The 15,659-nt window shown below is 38.4% G+C and overlaps 1 protein-coding gene across 6 annotated transcripts in view; it reads left to right on the top strand.

Annotated features, from left to right (window-relative positions):
* The window catches only part of SLC12A4 (solute carrier family 12 member 4), a 49,596-nt gene that overhangs the window by 11,790 nt on the left and 22,147 nt on the right, over positions 1 to 15,659 (top strand). For 3 of the 6 annotated variants that reach the window (XM_030024778.2, XM_041125801.1, XM_030024780.2), the window contains exons 2-4: positions 4,793 to 5,070; positions 8,479 to 8,573; positions 10,743 to 10,874. In XM_030024778.2, the coding sequence (XP_029880638.1) occupies positions 4,899 to 5,070; positions 8,479 to 8,573; positions 10,743 to 10,874 (399 nt within the window). In that variant the 5' untranslated portion in view covers positions 4,793 to 4,898. The remainder of the gene's footprint in view (positions 1 to 4,792; positions 5,071 to 8,478; positions 8,574 to 10,742; positions 10,875 to 15,659) is intronic. The other 3 variants (XM_030024777.2, XM_030024776.2, XM_041125802.1) reach the window with 1 other exon arrangement.

Here is a 15,659-nt window from a genome sequence, read left to right as displayed (position 1 = left end):
TTGTCTGATCTTCAGGACTTCACAGAGAAGGCATTTATTAAAGCATGTACTAAGAGCAGAAAGAAGAATAATGATAAACCAAATTACTGAAAATGGCAAAGAGCTATTACTAAAGGGTAAGTACTTCATGCTGATATTAATATCTACAAAGGATTATAGTGTTCTGAAACTATCAGTGTATCTTAACTGAAGAATAAAATCATTGTGCTTTCTGAAACACAGGATTATTAAATTGCAAAATCCTTTGAGTTGTGTTGTATCAGTCAACTTGATTGGTAAAGCTGTTCTCTAGTTTTGCAAAGTACAGTAGAAGTCTGATAGTAACTTCACACGTGTTTATCTAGGGATAAATCAAACATCTGTGCTTAATTGCACACTTAATTCTGTTCCCTGGTAGAGCCTAACTGTTGCATAGGTTGTTGTCTGGGAAAGCTTTGGCTGTTTCTTTCATGCAGAACACAAACAAATGCAGTCTTTAGAACTCTGAACTGTTTCAGAGGAACTAATATATTATCAGCAATACAACTTTTTAATTTACTTTGTGGTAAAACTGTGCTTTGTTTGTGTTGCTTTTGTAGATGCCAAAGCTGTTGCTGTGATTATAAATATGTACATGGTATCTGCAGTGTAGTGTGTAATGAATTTTAAGAAGCCCACCTTTACTTGTTGGGTAAAATTCAGTAAACTCAAAACTTTAATGACAGTGTCAATTTAACAGTGAAGTAAGTAATGTTATGTATTAATCTTAAAATGGTGAATGAACACATTATATGCTTAAAATACCCATTAATGTCAATAGTTTGGCTTTTAAGCTGCAGTTTCTTATGGAAGCGTGTGTCTGGGTCTGGCATGTGGGAGTTCAGTGTTGTCAGCGTAACTGATAGTTTGAGCCTCTGTTTGAAGTACAGAGGATCTCTTTGCTTCCTAAAAGCTATCCAGGTAAAGATTTGTCTGTTCATTCTGCTATTCTTTCCTCTCATACAGCTTTAGTATCCCAGTTATCTAGTGCAACTTTGGCCTTTATTTTCATAAAATACTGGGTCAGCCTGGAATTTACAGCTCATGTTTTCTGCCACCTTCAGTGAAAAAGACCTGGTAGCCCAAGGTCTTAAGTGAACTGGCATTAACAGATTTCAGTTAGTTATTTCATTACCAATGCCTAGTTTGTAGTGTGAATGAGTTTTATCTAACTAGATGCAAAGCTATTTATTCCTGTTTCTCCTATTTCTGATGTAAATATAATACCCCTAATAAAAAAAAAACACCTAAAACACCACCCCACCCACCAACTCCAAGGACTTAGTAGTTTTAAAAATATTTTAGAAATACTTCTTGTTTCTGGCTAGCTGTGTGTTGTCCATGGAGAAAGAAACATTTCTAATAGGCTGTCTTTTTAAAAATTATTATTATTAATAATAATAAATAAGATCTCTACTTTGGACTGTTACTGATGTTGGATTGGGATTTTTGCTAAGCAGTTGAAAGTGAGTAATTTAAGAAAAGTGATATCTGATTTCTGTTTATGAAATTTATAGATAAGGATCTCTAAAAAAATATAATTGTAAATTGAATAATTTGTTATAGTCTCCCGAATGAACCAAGAAAGAGGTTTCATAACAGTTCTGAGAGTGAATAAGAGTTTTGTTTAGCCCAGCCACTTCTGAGGAGCCATGTAAATGAAGTATATAAGCAGATTTAGAATGTATTTGACATCAAATTGTCATCTAATTGTTTCTTGGGTTATCTTAATATGACAGTCTCCTTATACACTTCAACAATACTCTTGAATGCTTTGCTGCTGAAATGTGGAGATACCAGGGTTCTTGAACTACTAGCAAAGGCCAAGACACCTGTCTAGGGTTTTCTGTTCTTCAGCAATACTCAGTTCTGCAAAACTTTACTGCTGGTGGATGATGAGAAGAATGCTATCTGAACGTAGCACAGCCTTTTGGAGGGAACCAAGTTTTATCTCACAATACAAGTGCTTGGGAAAGTAGTATCGTTGTTAACATCTGGGAAGTGCTTTCTCAAGAACTGCATCAGAACAGTTTATTTTGTAGAAACAAACAAACCAAAACCCCAAAGTGTAATAAAAATGGACGTGGACAGCTCTTTGCATTAAAACTTTATCCTTAAGGCTGTGAACAATTGTCTAAAAATAATGTTGTGACTAATAAAATTACCTGATTATGCAAGGAAGAAATACTCTACCTGAAAATTATTTCTGTTTGCAGCAATCCCATTGTTCCGCTACCTTTTTTTTTCCTGTAGAATACCTATCTTGGGTGTATTCATTTGCTTCTAGGTCTTGTGAGAACAGTAAGTATAGCAAATCTATTTTGTTTTTGTGGTCAAAAAATCAAACTGAATTCTGGCCTAATTACCAGTTGTGTAGAGATTTGCAGAAGATCTTGACACGTAAAAATCTGGAAAAGCATAAATAAATTTGAACAGAACTAACTTGCTTTTGCTTTCCGAAGTGGGATAAATTTTGCATACCTTAAGCCATCTATAAATTAGGTTTTTATTTAAGTTAGGTTCTCTTTAGAGGAATTTGCAGCATGCCGAGGTGCATGTACAGGAGAGGCACTCCAGGGATTGGCTAATTGAGCCATCTCTTTCTGAGTAAAAAGCAAGCCTGCATGATTAGTTGAGTATAACTGCCTGCTGTTTAGATAGCTGAAATTAGGTTAAAGGAAGCCCACATCAACTTCTTGGGTATCAACTCTAATTTCTAATCTTAGATTCCAGTGTTACTTGTAGATGGAATATTAAAAATATGAATGATTTTTTTAATAAAAAAAATCTAAGCTTAAATAATGTTCTCTGTGTATGAAAATGGCTCAGCTTGTGTCCCTACCTATCACAGGCTTTGTGGCCAGTGATGCTTGTAAAATAGTGTCTGAATGACAGAAAAAAACTGGTGTTAGCTGCTATACAGTCTATTTCATTACAATTTTTTTTTTTTTTTTACTGTGGCATACACAAAGGAGTCTGTGCATGCATAGTACAATTACAAGTGAGATATTAGTTCTTATGCTGCTCCGGAAATTAAATTACATTGAGGGGAGGAGTGTTGGACTGTCCTTTGAGCTGGTTTTCTAATAAGTATCTGCTGTTTGTCAGTTATAGAGGGGTAAATAAACCAATGGGTTTCTTTCTTTGTGAAGCCTAACATTTCAGTTCTAACTCTGATTTGTACTCTGATTCACGCTAAAATTCTTTGAAGAAATTTAGCCCCTCAGTTAAGATTTAGCTCTTGATATTTTCAGGCAGGGAGAATTATGGCAACTCTGCATGCCATCGTCACAGGTTGTAGCCATATCTGGAGCTTTGTCCAGCTTGCCTGCCTAGCAAAGCATGTCTGAAAGTCTGCGCATTCCTTTGGAGGTACTGTGAGCATGGTGTATGGGCCTCTACCAACTTGCATTTATTTAGCTCAGATATATGCCTGTAAAAGAAAAGTGGCATAAGTTTGTTATCAAAGTTCAGCCCTCTTGGAATTTTTTTTTTTTTTTAAAATGTTTTAAGCCTTACTGCAGCTTAATTAGCATTACTATATTTTTCACTTCTCCTGTTGTCTGCGCTGGCTAGACTAAAGCTAGTCAGACTATGTCCATCTGCTTTCAGCGTGCCTTAACTTGTCAGGTAGGTAGAGCCTCCATAAGTACTAGGTGAGCGTCCCTCTGAGTTAGTCATGTCCAAAGGGAAGATCTGAAGTTGTTTTAAGATGTACTAATTTCCACTTATTTAACTGAACATGATGAAGTAGGGGAGTGGTGGTTTTCTTTAAGGGAGTTCAGAAACTAACAATAGAGGAGAATAAAACCTCGACAGGTCGAGTCATGCAACCGTTCCTGCCACCTTCTCACAGGGATGATTATTCTTTCAGTAGTCTGGCTGAGTAGACTTTATCACTGTGAAGCTTCCTGGTCTTTCTTTACCATAGTCTCACTGTGCCTAATTGTTCAGCTTTCATTTATCCTCACTAATCTGTCTGTCTTATAGTTACTTTTGTATATGTGCTTTGTCTGTAATTCTCTCTAAATTCTGGTTTTCATCCCTCAGTTACTAAAGAAAACACAATGGCTTGCACAAAAGACTTGCACTCAGTGTGCTCAAGCAGTGAAACTGTGTCTCTCTGGCCTAATCTCCTTCCAGAAGGAAAGCAGGGATGTGAACACTGTCCTCTGTGTTCTTAATCTTTTTTTTTTTTTTTTTTTTTTTTAAGTAAGGGCAACATAAACCTTTTGGAGAACAACAAAATAAAACCAGTCAGTAGAATATCCGCTAGTTTTGCCACGGTGTTTTTTCTTGGCAATGAGATAAAAGTTAGGCAAAAGTTTGGACGTCCATTTATTGCTTTTATTCTGTCTCCTGGGCTTGTGTGTTTGTTTGTATGGGAGTATGCACACTTAGGATTTTTAGGTTTTGTTCCATGGACCATCTTTGATGTTTTATGGAATTCAGGTGATCCACATGATGATGAACCTTGTTCTATAGACCTGTGTCCATACCTGAGTAGGAGAGCTCTAAAAAGTTCAGGGAGCTATGGTGGAGAAGTTTAGATAAACTGTACAATTGTAGTGGTGGCTGCAAGTAGAATTATTTGGTTTGGAAGAGAACTGGTAGCATTCAGAAATAAAATGCCTTAGTTATTGAAAGTTAATGAAGACTGAGAAGCAATGAAACAAGTGAAGAGGAAACATTAACCTACTTGGAGTATAGCTTGCCTGCCTCAAAAATTGAGATTAATTAGGGACTAAGGCAAATAAATTATTCTCTATTGCAGAGTATGTAGCTCCCTCTTTAAGAAATGTTCCTTGCAAAACAGTCTTGCATGATGAAAACTAACACCACATAGCTACTGTCCAAGACCAAAGACTTGATAACTAAGAATGTGGAAAACTGTACGCATGTCACAAGATGGGGCTTGCCCAGGAGACTTCATGCTTCAGAATGTAAACTGTCCTCGTGTGAAGCTGGGGCAAGAATTCCCCGGAGTAGCTTTCCGAGGTCACCTCCACTCCTTTCCAAAACTGATGGAGATAACAAGCTCTTCCCATGCAAGTAAGTCATTTTGAAGCTGCTGGTATTGCTCTTTGGCAGGCAGAATATACTAGACCAATTTTTTTATTGCAGTACGTGTTGTATACTGTGCTGCAGTCCATTCCGTTCTGTTTTGTCAAAGTACATTTGTGATTCTTATTGAGGAAATAGTTATCTGCCATAGGTTTTACTCATGAAATTGGAAACAATATGGGAAGAGAGAAAATGAGATGAACTCTTTGATGTTGTGATTTAGGATGTGTCTGAAAAGTAGAGATTGTACCGAACATGCAGCTGTGGTGAAGGTGATTTTGGCTATCATTTAATTAGCTGTGTTTAACTTAGCAATGTAGTAGTCTTCTTGAATCGGTACACATCTCTGCAGCACCCAGTTCTACCTATCGGTGAAGTTAAAATAGGATGTCATTGTCAAGAACTTGAATATAAACTTAAACTCCTTTGCTTCCTGTTGAAAGTGTACAATGTTTGAGAGGGGGTTTAATGTGGCACTTCAGTGGATCAGTAGAATCATGCAGTTTGAAAGTTCACTTTTATTTTTGCATTGTCAGCAGTAATTCATAATCTGTATATACTTTCAGGATAATGGAGCTAGTGCTGTGAACATGGTAAAAAGCCAGCTGTATTTCTTTATCATCTGAACTTTTCCACTGAGAGAAAAATGTGCCCTAGCAATCCCAAAAACAATGCTCCTTTTCCAGTCCCTAGTTCTACTGATTTTTCTATTGCAGTTTGCTTGCTTTGGGCTGCCTTTGTGCAGGAAGATGTATAAAGCAAGCACACCAAGGAGTCAAATTCAGAGGGAAGGTCTGATGGGAAGGAATTGGGTGATGCTGGAAAATGCAAATGGAGAATGAAAGAGGAACTGGAAACTTTTTGAGAGTGAGCGAGCTTCTGAAGAGACCAATTGTGAAAAATTTACTGGAGGTAAAATTAAGATGCATCTAAAAAATAATGCCAATTAACTTGAAGATTCATCTTAAGTCACTGGTCTTTGTCAGGCTCAGGGAGGTGGTTTGAAGTAATCTTTCTTAACTAAGGATAGGTTATACCGATGACAGTAACGAGAGGCTTGGTGTTTTGAAAGAGCAAAATAATTGTCATCTTATATAAAAATCTGAGATTGAATGTATGAGTTATCTTGACAACAGCATGATTTTATACATAAAAAAGGTGAGAGTTTCTGTAAGCATTACAAGTATAAGAGCACCCATTATACTTTATTGAGACAGTGGTAAGCTGCATCTGTGAAGGTTCCTGATGAAAGAACAAGGAAAACTAAGACAGCAAAGAATTGATTTAAAAATCACTCAGTGACTTAAAAAAATAAAATAAAAAAAAAATCAGTTTGATTTTTCAAACATTCAGTTACCAGAGCTAGTATATAGGAAATGAGGAAATCATGTTACTCATGACCTTGCTGTGTTTGGTAAGTGTAATGATGAGAAGATACTGCACAGACCAAAGTCTTCAAGAATCAAGTAGACAGTATTTCTGATGATGTCATTATCATTTGCACCTCTGTGCAGCTTCATGAGTAAAACCTATACAGCATATAACTCCATGTCCTCAGCAAAAATCGCAAATGTACTTCAACCACAGTAGGATAGAACGGACTGCAGCACAGCTTGCAATACATACTGCAACAAAAGTGATCTTGTATACTTCTTGTGTTAGTAGTCATAACAAATAACAGCAAGCAAGTAGTTTTTGCAGCTTTATAGTGAATATTTACCTTTGCTGAAGTTGATAAGCATTGTATTTTGATGCTGTGTTGCTAAGCTTACTGACGCTTTTCTAGTCATGCAAAAAATTCTACAATATACAGCAATGTGAACATCTCTTACCTGTAGGTGGGGTCAGCAAATAAGCTGAGCCCACTTGTGCAAGGCAACTACTAATTAACATTTTGGTGTTGCCAGAGCTGTGAGAAAAGCAATAGACACAAACACAGCAGACTGCTGTCTACCAATATTTTTGGTCAGCTAAGTGTTTAATTCTAGAAGCTTAAAAAGACCTGTTTGTGAATATTGTTTTTCCAACAGTTTTGTTCAAAGCACCTGTGAGCAATTTCCAGCAAATCATGCTTCTTTCTATGCATCCCTACCCCTCAGTAGGAATAGTACTGAACTTTCTCATAATTTTTTCACTTATAGCAATTACTTTTGTAACAGTGTGGTATATGCTGATTGCTGTGTGTCTTCTATTTGCCTGTTAGGTTCATTTTGTAAGTTGATTCAGATTTCAAAATGCAGAGACACTTCCACTTCAATTATATTAAAATAATTTAGTGTAGCCTTGCTGAATTGATTACCTTAATTATTGAAAATATGCACCAAAAAAATCCAGCTGTTTAATATCTTGCTTTTTATGTATTCAGTGTACAATACTTCTTTAGCTTTCAGTATTTTCATTTGAGTTAATAAGTTTTTTCTTTAATTTTCAATTTCTTTAGTGGTTACTATTTTGTAAGTATTAAAAAAAAAAGTATTCCTTGAATTGATCCTTTCTTAAGGAGATACTCTTGGAAATCTCTTTAGTTTGCATTGGCTGAAAGAGCAGGGAGTGAAGAGTTACTGCAGGCAAAAGAAAGGAATTTTTGTTTGTCAAGCAGAGTGCAATGGGAGCCACAGGTCCGAGAACTTCTGAATGCTGGAATCAATTAAATTTTCTTTTTCTTTTTTTCTCCAGAGCTCATTTTATACTATAGTGTCCTTAAATTGTTTTTTTTTTAAGTTACTAGTTACAAAAAGCTCTGTTGATTTTTCCATGTTTTTTTTTTTTTTTAAACATTGTTCCTTGCGTATGTCAATGCTTTTACAATAAGGGTAAAAGCATCATGAAGTGAGGACATTTGGTGTCTAGGATTAGTGGGCATAGTAAAAAAACAACAACCAAAAACCACCACCACCAAAAAAAAAGGGGGACTTTGGTTGATATTTACCTGTATTGTAATAGCAGAATCTAGTTTTTGAATTGCTCAGTCTTACTAAATCTACATAGTCTGTTTGGACATACTGCTCAAAAGTTGCTCTTAGTATTAGTAACGATTTCTAAGTGCGCGCGAACTGTCTTTTCACTTGTCCCTGTTCTATATAAGAAAGTTATAAAAGGGAACGTTAGAGCATAAAGGCGCAAGTAGTGTTGTAGCTGTGACCCTGCTTGTAAATTTTACTTTGAGGTGGCTACTTATTCTAGTTTAATGAAAACGGAGGAGTAGAAATAGAAAAAACTCTACCTTGAGGGTAATACTTCTGATATTGATGACGTTGCGTAACTAGATATTAAAAAGAAACAGATTTAATTGACCAAAGAAGTTTATTCCCTATGGGTTTTGTCAAGGTTACAAAATTTCCTTGGGATATCTGTCTTTCTGCTCTTATCAAAACCTGCTGCTTTTTTTCTTTGCAGGTCATGGCAACCATAAAGAAAACAGTCCTTTCCTGAACAGTTCAGAAGCTGGCAAGGGAGGTGATTACTATGACAGAAATCTGGCCTTGTTTGAGGTAATTTCTAACTGTTTTTCATACTTCTAATATGATTTGTGATATTCCAAGATGGCAGGGATTGAGCACATTGTATTAAGTGGAAGAGAGATCATCGCAAAGTTCCAGGCTGCGAGTGGGTACCTAACTCACTGCATGACAAATCTAAAAGCTAGTGGTGTGTTAGGGCTATGCCTACAAAGTAGCAAAATATAATGCTACCAGAGGTGACCTGAATAATTTAGATAGCGAAGCTGTGGCACTGTGGGCTAATCAGTGTGGAAAATGAGCATGGCCTGATTTACTGTGTTAAGAAGGACCACGTTATTCTGTAGGAGAGTGCCTAAATGCAGGTACTCGGATTAGCCTGGGTATCCTGTATTACAACTGCAGTATATCAGTAATATGGATTTCTCCCCCACATGCTTTTTTGTGGGTGTAGGTCTGTTGTCCAAGGTACCAGTAGGCAGAGATACCCTGTGTGATGAAAAAGCTCAGGTATTGTCACCGCTTGGGAGGGCGAGGCAGGGCGGTCTGACTGTTTCCATGTGGAAGTAAGGAGGACCAGGCTCTCATGTGGGAGGCCAGTTGGAGCTACACCAAGTCCTGCAGCATCCTCCTCCAGATCTTCACCTCACTGGCACTGCATTAAATTCAACTATATCATGGTGTGCTAAGACCAAGTTTCTAAAAAATGTTTTCAGAAGCTCAGGTGCTGGGGAGTGGTGCAGAGAGTCTTTGTGTGGCTCTGCAGCTGCTTTCCAGCTGTGCTGCTGAGTTACAGCTTCACAGCAATACTGGCAATGTGTACCCTGTGTTTCGTGTTCTGAGAACTCGCTGTGGGGCAGCCTGAGCTGGCTCTACACCCCGCCAGGTTGGCGCCTGCAGAGTTCAGCTGTGTGGCATAGAGCCTGGACAAGTATAACTAACCTACTGCTCGATAGGAACTCACCATGGAAATGCTACAACCATGTTTGCAGGCAGTGTGCTTGAGCTAAAAGACTTTGAAGCGTGCTCCCAGCTGTGCTGTGTCCTCCCTCCAAGGCATGATAAACCTGTGATCAGGATAAATTGTAGGGCATGGAGAGTTGGCCACTTGTGACATGGCTGCTGCTAGTCACACGCCTGCCTCTTTCACAAGCAATAACACAGTCCCACACCAGGTCTGCAGCCTCTTTCTGTGGTACTGCAGAGAGGGAGGAGCATCCCAAAGGCCATGCTGCTCAACTAACTGAACAGGAAGCAAGTGTTGCCTCAGCCTCTTTCTGGAAGGAATTGTAATCAGATTTTTAAAGATGTGAACATCACATCAGATCAGATCAGAGGAAGGAGTAAGAGAAGGAGCGCTTGGCTCATGGCATCCGCTTAGCCATTTGGGGTCAGTGTCTGCATTAGGTCAAAGCACATAATGCTACCAATCCTACCAGAAACTGTTTGTAATGATACATGAAGATATGTTACAACTCCAGACAGTGAAATCTTTCTTAATCAGCTTTTATTTCCTGTGTAGAAAGTTGTTCTTTTTACCATGCATCACTTACTGTGCAATTAGACATGCAAGACATTTTAATTTCAAAGAGAAAGGGGAAAGGAATGATTTTGTTCTGATTTTTTTTTTTTTTTCTTTTTTCCCCTTGAAGTTACTTTCAGAAACAGAGGTTGGATGGGATGAATGTAAAGGTGTGAGGCCTCCGTAAACGCGGCTTCTGGGATTTTTATCTAGATCCACATGAATTAGGTGACATAGTTTGAAAAACGTAATAGAATTATCAGAGTGCATGCCTGCCTACAATGACCGGAGTTTAATCACTAAGTCTCTGATTTGTTTGGCAACTTGACCTTTTTAAAAGCATATATGCTGATGCAAGCTGACATTAGAGATACATGCAAGGTATACCTTCATTTTCTTACAGTCCCAAGGCTCCGACTTCTTTATTGCTGTAATTCATGCAAAGATGCATACAGTGCAGACCTGTTGGCATAGCTTTTTTTCTGTCAGAGTTGCCCTCCTTTTAGAAAAGTAAATCTTCTCATCAGTGGTTCAGGCATAATGAAATATTCTGTCATTCCCTGGGTGATTTTCCTGGTGTGTTCCCTGGCACCCTCAGGCATGCCAAGGAAGGCGTGACCCCAGCCACTCTTCATAAATGCTGTGAATTGCAGAAGTTGACTAGTTGTCTTCTTCCACAGGAAGAACTTGATATACGACCGAAAGTGTCATCTCTGCTTGGCAAGTTGGTCAACTACACAAATCTTACCCAAGGTGTTAAGGAACATGAAGAAGCAGAAAGTACTGATGGCTCGAAAAAGAAAGTATCAAAAGTAAGTAAAGATTCTCTCTATGGCCAGCCGATGAATGGGATGATTGCCTGTGTGATTTTTGGGGAGCTGGACTCCTTTCTGCTTTATCTTAATGTCTGTCAGGAGCCATGACAGTGTTGCAAAGAAATAACGTAGAACTCTGTAGGTAACCAAATGTTACCAAAGAATTGGGGCTGATGCAGCGGTTAAGCACTGTGCCCTACGGTGCAGTTACATACACTTGGTATGGATTTAGGTAAGGAGCATAGGCTTTTAGCAGTGAATCGAATAAACAACAAAACAAAACGCCCAGCTTTTTCTTAGTGCTGTTTTAGCTGCCCAGCAGTATCTGACACATCTCTACAAGCCTGGTAGGTATGACACAGGACTTGCAGGAGGCAACACCCTTCTAGAGCGGTGGGTGGAGGTCAGATAGGACAGCCTGCGGCAGCTCAAGAGTCATTCTCTTGTTAGGCACTTAGGCAACTGATTTCTGCCCCAAAGGATCTGCATTTAGATGGTTAGCCCGTTTGGGCTGGCCTTGTAATAACTAGGTAGAAGGTGGGGATTGATTGTTGGTAGTTAGATTTGTATCAGGAGGGGTATGTTCTAACTGCTTTTCTTAGTGCTCTGGCAGTCAGGCAAGTGTTTCAGTTAGTGCTAAACCCTCAAGTGGTGTGGTTGCGTTTTATGACACTTGCAGGCCTGTCAGCGTGCTTGCAAATTTTGTCAAAAGAAAGTTTTCCAAAAAAGTAAGATAGCACTTGAAACAGATTTTATAGTACTGCCCTGTCAAAGTTGAGCCATTTCAGAAAGAGATGGCAGTGATAATGTTGAAAAACAGCACATTGTTCTCAAAGAGAATGCATGTTACCCCATGCTGAAAGCTGGATTCCAGCTCCCTTACTCACACTCCAGTTCCTTGCTCTGCACGGTTTTGCACTGGGGTTAACAAAGTTGTTTAGTCAACATGAAGTTTAAAACTCAATTTTATCTGAGACCGCACACACTAAAGTGCTGTAATATTGTGGTTAATATGACATCATTACAAGACTGAGTGAAGGTCTTCTGGGTGCAGTAACTGCTTTCTAGTATTATAAGCTTACATTAAAAAAGTAATTTAAACATTTTAACTGTCAGTTTCTTTTGTGTGGTACTTGGTGTTATACTAATTGCTGAGTCTGTCCAAAGTTTTTACCTTGGCATTACTAACATGAAATGTCAGCTGCATCTCTGTTTTAGCATGCTTTTGGTGGGAAAAATATCAGGCATCAGCTGTTAATATGGTGTTGTTGCATAATTAAAATAATTTTCAGCCTCTTCCTATCAAAAGCAGATCGATTGTTACCCTAACAAAGATAGAATGGAGGGGGATACAATAGGTACAGTCCTTACTATTTTTAGAAAGTTCTGATCACTTTTGCTGTTTTATTTCCTCATTAATTGCCTGACCAGAATACCAGGGTAAGATGCAGTCTAATCTGAACGCTAGTTGCTTACTTCCCTGTTGGAGAAAGAATTGGGATAATTTCGTGACGGGTCTGTAGTGTAAAGTAGGTTAAAGCAAATGCAGTATAGCTTCATAAGGTAAAAATGGGGCAAATAACAGGAAACTGGGAAGTTGTTTTAAATCCCTGGTAGAGTAACATGTAAGGTTTGGTGTTAATATTTCTACATCTAGATATGATTTATGTAAACACTTGCATGTTTTCAAACTGTTTACTGCCATAAAAAAGGACTGTTGTCCTTGTTAAACCTATGCTTCTATGGTAAAATAGGGTTTGGGCAAAATACCTGGGTTGTCCTGAATTATGCTTTCCCGTGTCCCAGAAATGTGTGTTTGCAGACTTCTCAGATGTTTTTTGTAGAATGGTTTGGGTAACCATTCCAAAAGTGACAATATCATCCTGTGTTAATATCTCAGTATTTTCTGTGTAAACACTGCAGTTTCCTTAAGTGAATCTTTGCCTAGCATGTCTGTGTCTGAGATAAATTACATCAGCTGCAATGTTATAACTGTAGTTTGAATTTCTTCTCCCTCTCTTGCCATATACAATATGAAATTTTAAACATCTTGTAGAATGTAAGAAGGTTGAATATTAACTTGGCCAATAATTATAACCATTAAAACCAGGAAATTCAAAAGCAGTAACTGTACAATGCTACGGATTGAAGGTATCCAGAAACTGTGCAAATGGGATTCTTCTACACATTTGTCTTTAATAATCTTTGAAGTATAAATCAATGCAGTGCTGTTACCTTATTCTTCCCATTTGAGCATTAGTACAGAAGCATGAATATGCACCCCAACATGATCGCAGGTTCTGTTTTTAAGTGCCAGCATTGTTAACAGACTCATTGCTGAATGCTATACTGGGTACACTCAGCAAGTATGTCCCCAGCCAGTGTGATGATGAAATGTAAGCTGCCTGTCCTGATGTGTCACTTACTGGAATTGGCATCTCATAGACAAGAACTGGAGCGAGGAGGTTGAGCAGACTCTAGATCTGGTATTCAAAAATTGAATGAAGAAAGCAGTCCTTTCAGTAAGTGAATATATAATTCTCTGAGCAGTTAAGACAGGTGTCTCAGTGAATACCATTTTGTTACCTAGCACACACCTGCCCACCAAATCATATTCATTAAAGTGACAAAAAAACCCAACCCAAAAACAAACCACAAAAACCCCAAACCAACAAAAAAACCCCATGGACACACAAAAAAAAGAGACAAGGCAGTTGTGTGCACATGACGTGGCCAAATCTCTGAGAGGTGGGTATTATAAAATATGAGATCTCTCTTCCAAAGTTTAAGCTTAAAGGACTAGAGAATGATGTGCTTTAGCTGGAGGAGATCAGTGTTGTCAGCACCTGCTTTCTACAGTCCGAGACCAAAAGAGCTCAGGAAAATACATTCCGTGACTATCCCCCGCTTCTAATCTCTTGGAATAATTGCTGCAGAGTTTGTGGAAGATGCAAACGAAGATCAGGATGATTTCAGTGCAAAACAGCTTAATATAAACATGTTACCCTGTTTCAGCATTCCCATTAAGTATTTTTGATAGTAGCATTCTGTTAGATACACATCAGATAAAATTGACACTACTCCATGTAAAAGGGTAGAAATTGCGTTGCTTTTTATCTTTTCTAAATACAGTCTTGTTTTAAAGCACTTAATATTCACAGTGCTATAAAAATATCCCCGTCTTATGATGGAAAAATTTAGATTAACTATTTTAGTTCATGTATCTTTAATAGGGCAGTTCATTTCTGTGCTGCTGTCTGTCCTCATGCTACAGAGCAACCACAAGAGCTGTCATTACTGATCAATGTCCCTGAGCCCTACAGCCAAGTGCTTTGATAACCTGTCATGCTGGCACAATGGAAATAGTGTCCTTCAGACTCAGATCAATATTTCTATCAATTATGTGTCTGCAGCTGATTAGAGTGAACAGAAACATGATCTGCATTGCTGAAATTGAGACTGTTTTTGAGATTTTTCTGTCCCTTCTTGGTTGATCTAAACCAGTGTTCTTCAAAATGTCTTTGTGTTTTATTTCCTTTATGCAGCATGGGGTGTTAAATTTTTTTCATTTGGTAGCTGTTGAGACTGAACATAATACCATTCTCATTTCAGATTGCATTCTGTTGAGACTTAAGCACTGGTTTAGTATCACTTACTGATTATAAGTTGCTATAAAAAAGGGTCAAGTCACTGCAGATCATTGGTGTTAAATATTTCTGTGAACAAGCTGGTTCAAGTCGTTTTTGTGGATCATTCTTTCATACCAGTATTTTTTATTCCGCGGGGTAAGAAAATCCAGAGTAAACTCTTATGCCTGAGGTACACTTAGTAATACCTGTGGCTTGGGTTTTGTCTGCGGGCAGACACTTACGCATTTCCTAGGCTGCTTTGCTCTGCAGTAGTCTCATAACTACACAGCTAGTGCACGATTTCTCTTCCCCTGTGGCTGAAGTTAGCTTCTAACTTGATATGCATAAGAGGCCACTTTAAGAGGGAAGGGAAGAAGATGATTAACAGTAGAGCAAAGCTGCAGGGACCACATAGGGCAGAAGATAGGAAGGAGCTGAGCTAAGGTGAATTCTTATGCAAAGGAAGCAGGTGTTGGGAGATGTGTAAAGGGCAGGCTGAAAACTCACCTGCTTTGATAGTGTTTGGAAGACTGTCATATAGAATATATGATAACTGTGCTCTACTTGCTTCTCCTGTGTAGGGGCAATAGGTTGAGCTGCTTTCCTTTTCCCAGATGCCAATTTTGACAATCTCGTAGAGAATCCTTTACCTCTGAGATACCCACACATCTGATAAATTCACTTGATGCTGGCTGCTGCGTTCAGAGATGCTGTGAGGGGGGTGACTGATGGATGAATGATCAGATAGAGGCAAAGAATACATTAATGTGACAATAGGAAGCCCTTATGCAGGGCAAAATCTGCCCAGTGCCTGGCAACATTATTTAGTCCTTTCTCAGTTGGTGTTCATGCAGTTGAAGACAATGTGAATCAGATGAAGGTGTTTGAATCAAAAGCATCTAAACCTCCCCTTCTTGAGGAAGCAGGTACACTATAAAGAATACCCTGAGAAGATCTTCCTCCACTGTAGCATTGGAACAACTTGTTAAAAAGTCCTTACCTTACCCTAATCAGGATACTTATGTACAAGTGTCACTTCTGTTAGTATCAGAAAATGATTCCTTGACAAAGCTGATCAGGTTAGTTCTATAGGACAGTGATTTTTGTATAAATGGCAGGTGACGTTTTAGGGATTTATTTTTTTTTTTTTTGT

The sequence above is a fragment of the Aquila chrysaetos genome, chromosome 9, assembly GCF_900496995.4.
Source record: "Aquila chrysaetos chrysaetos chromosome 9, bAquChr1.4, whole genome shotgun sequence".
NCBI lineage: Eukaryota > Metazoa > Chordata > Aves > Accipitriformes > Accipitridae > Aquila > Aquila chrysaetos.
The sequence above is the reverse complement of the archived record's forward strand: the minus strand, read 5'-3'. Positions and strand labels throughout refer to the sequence as shown.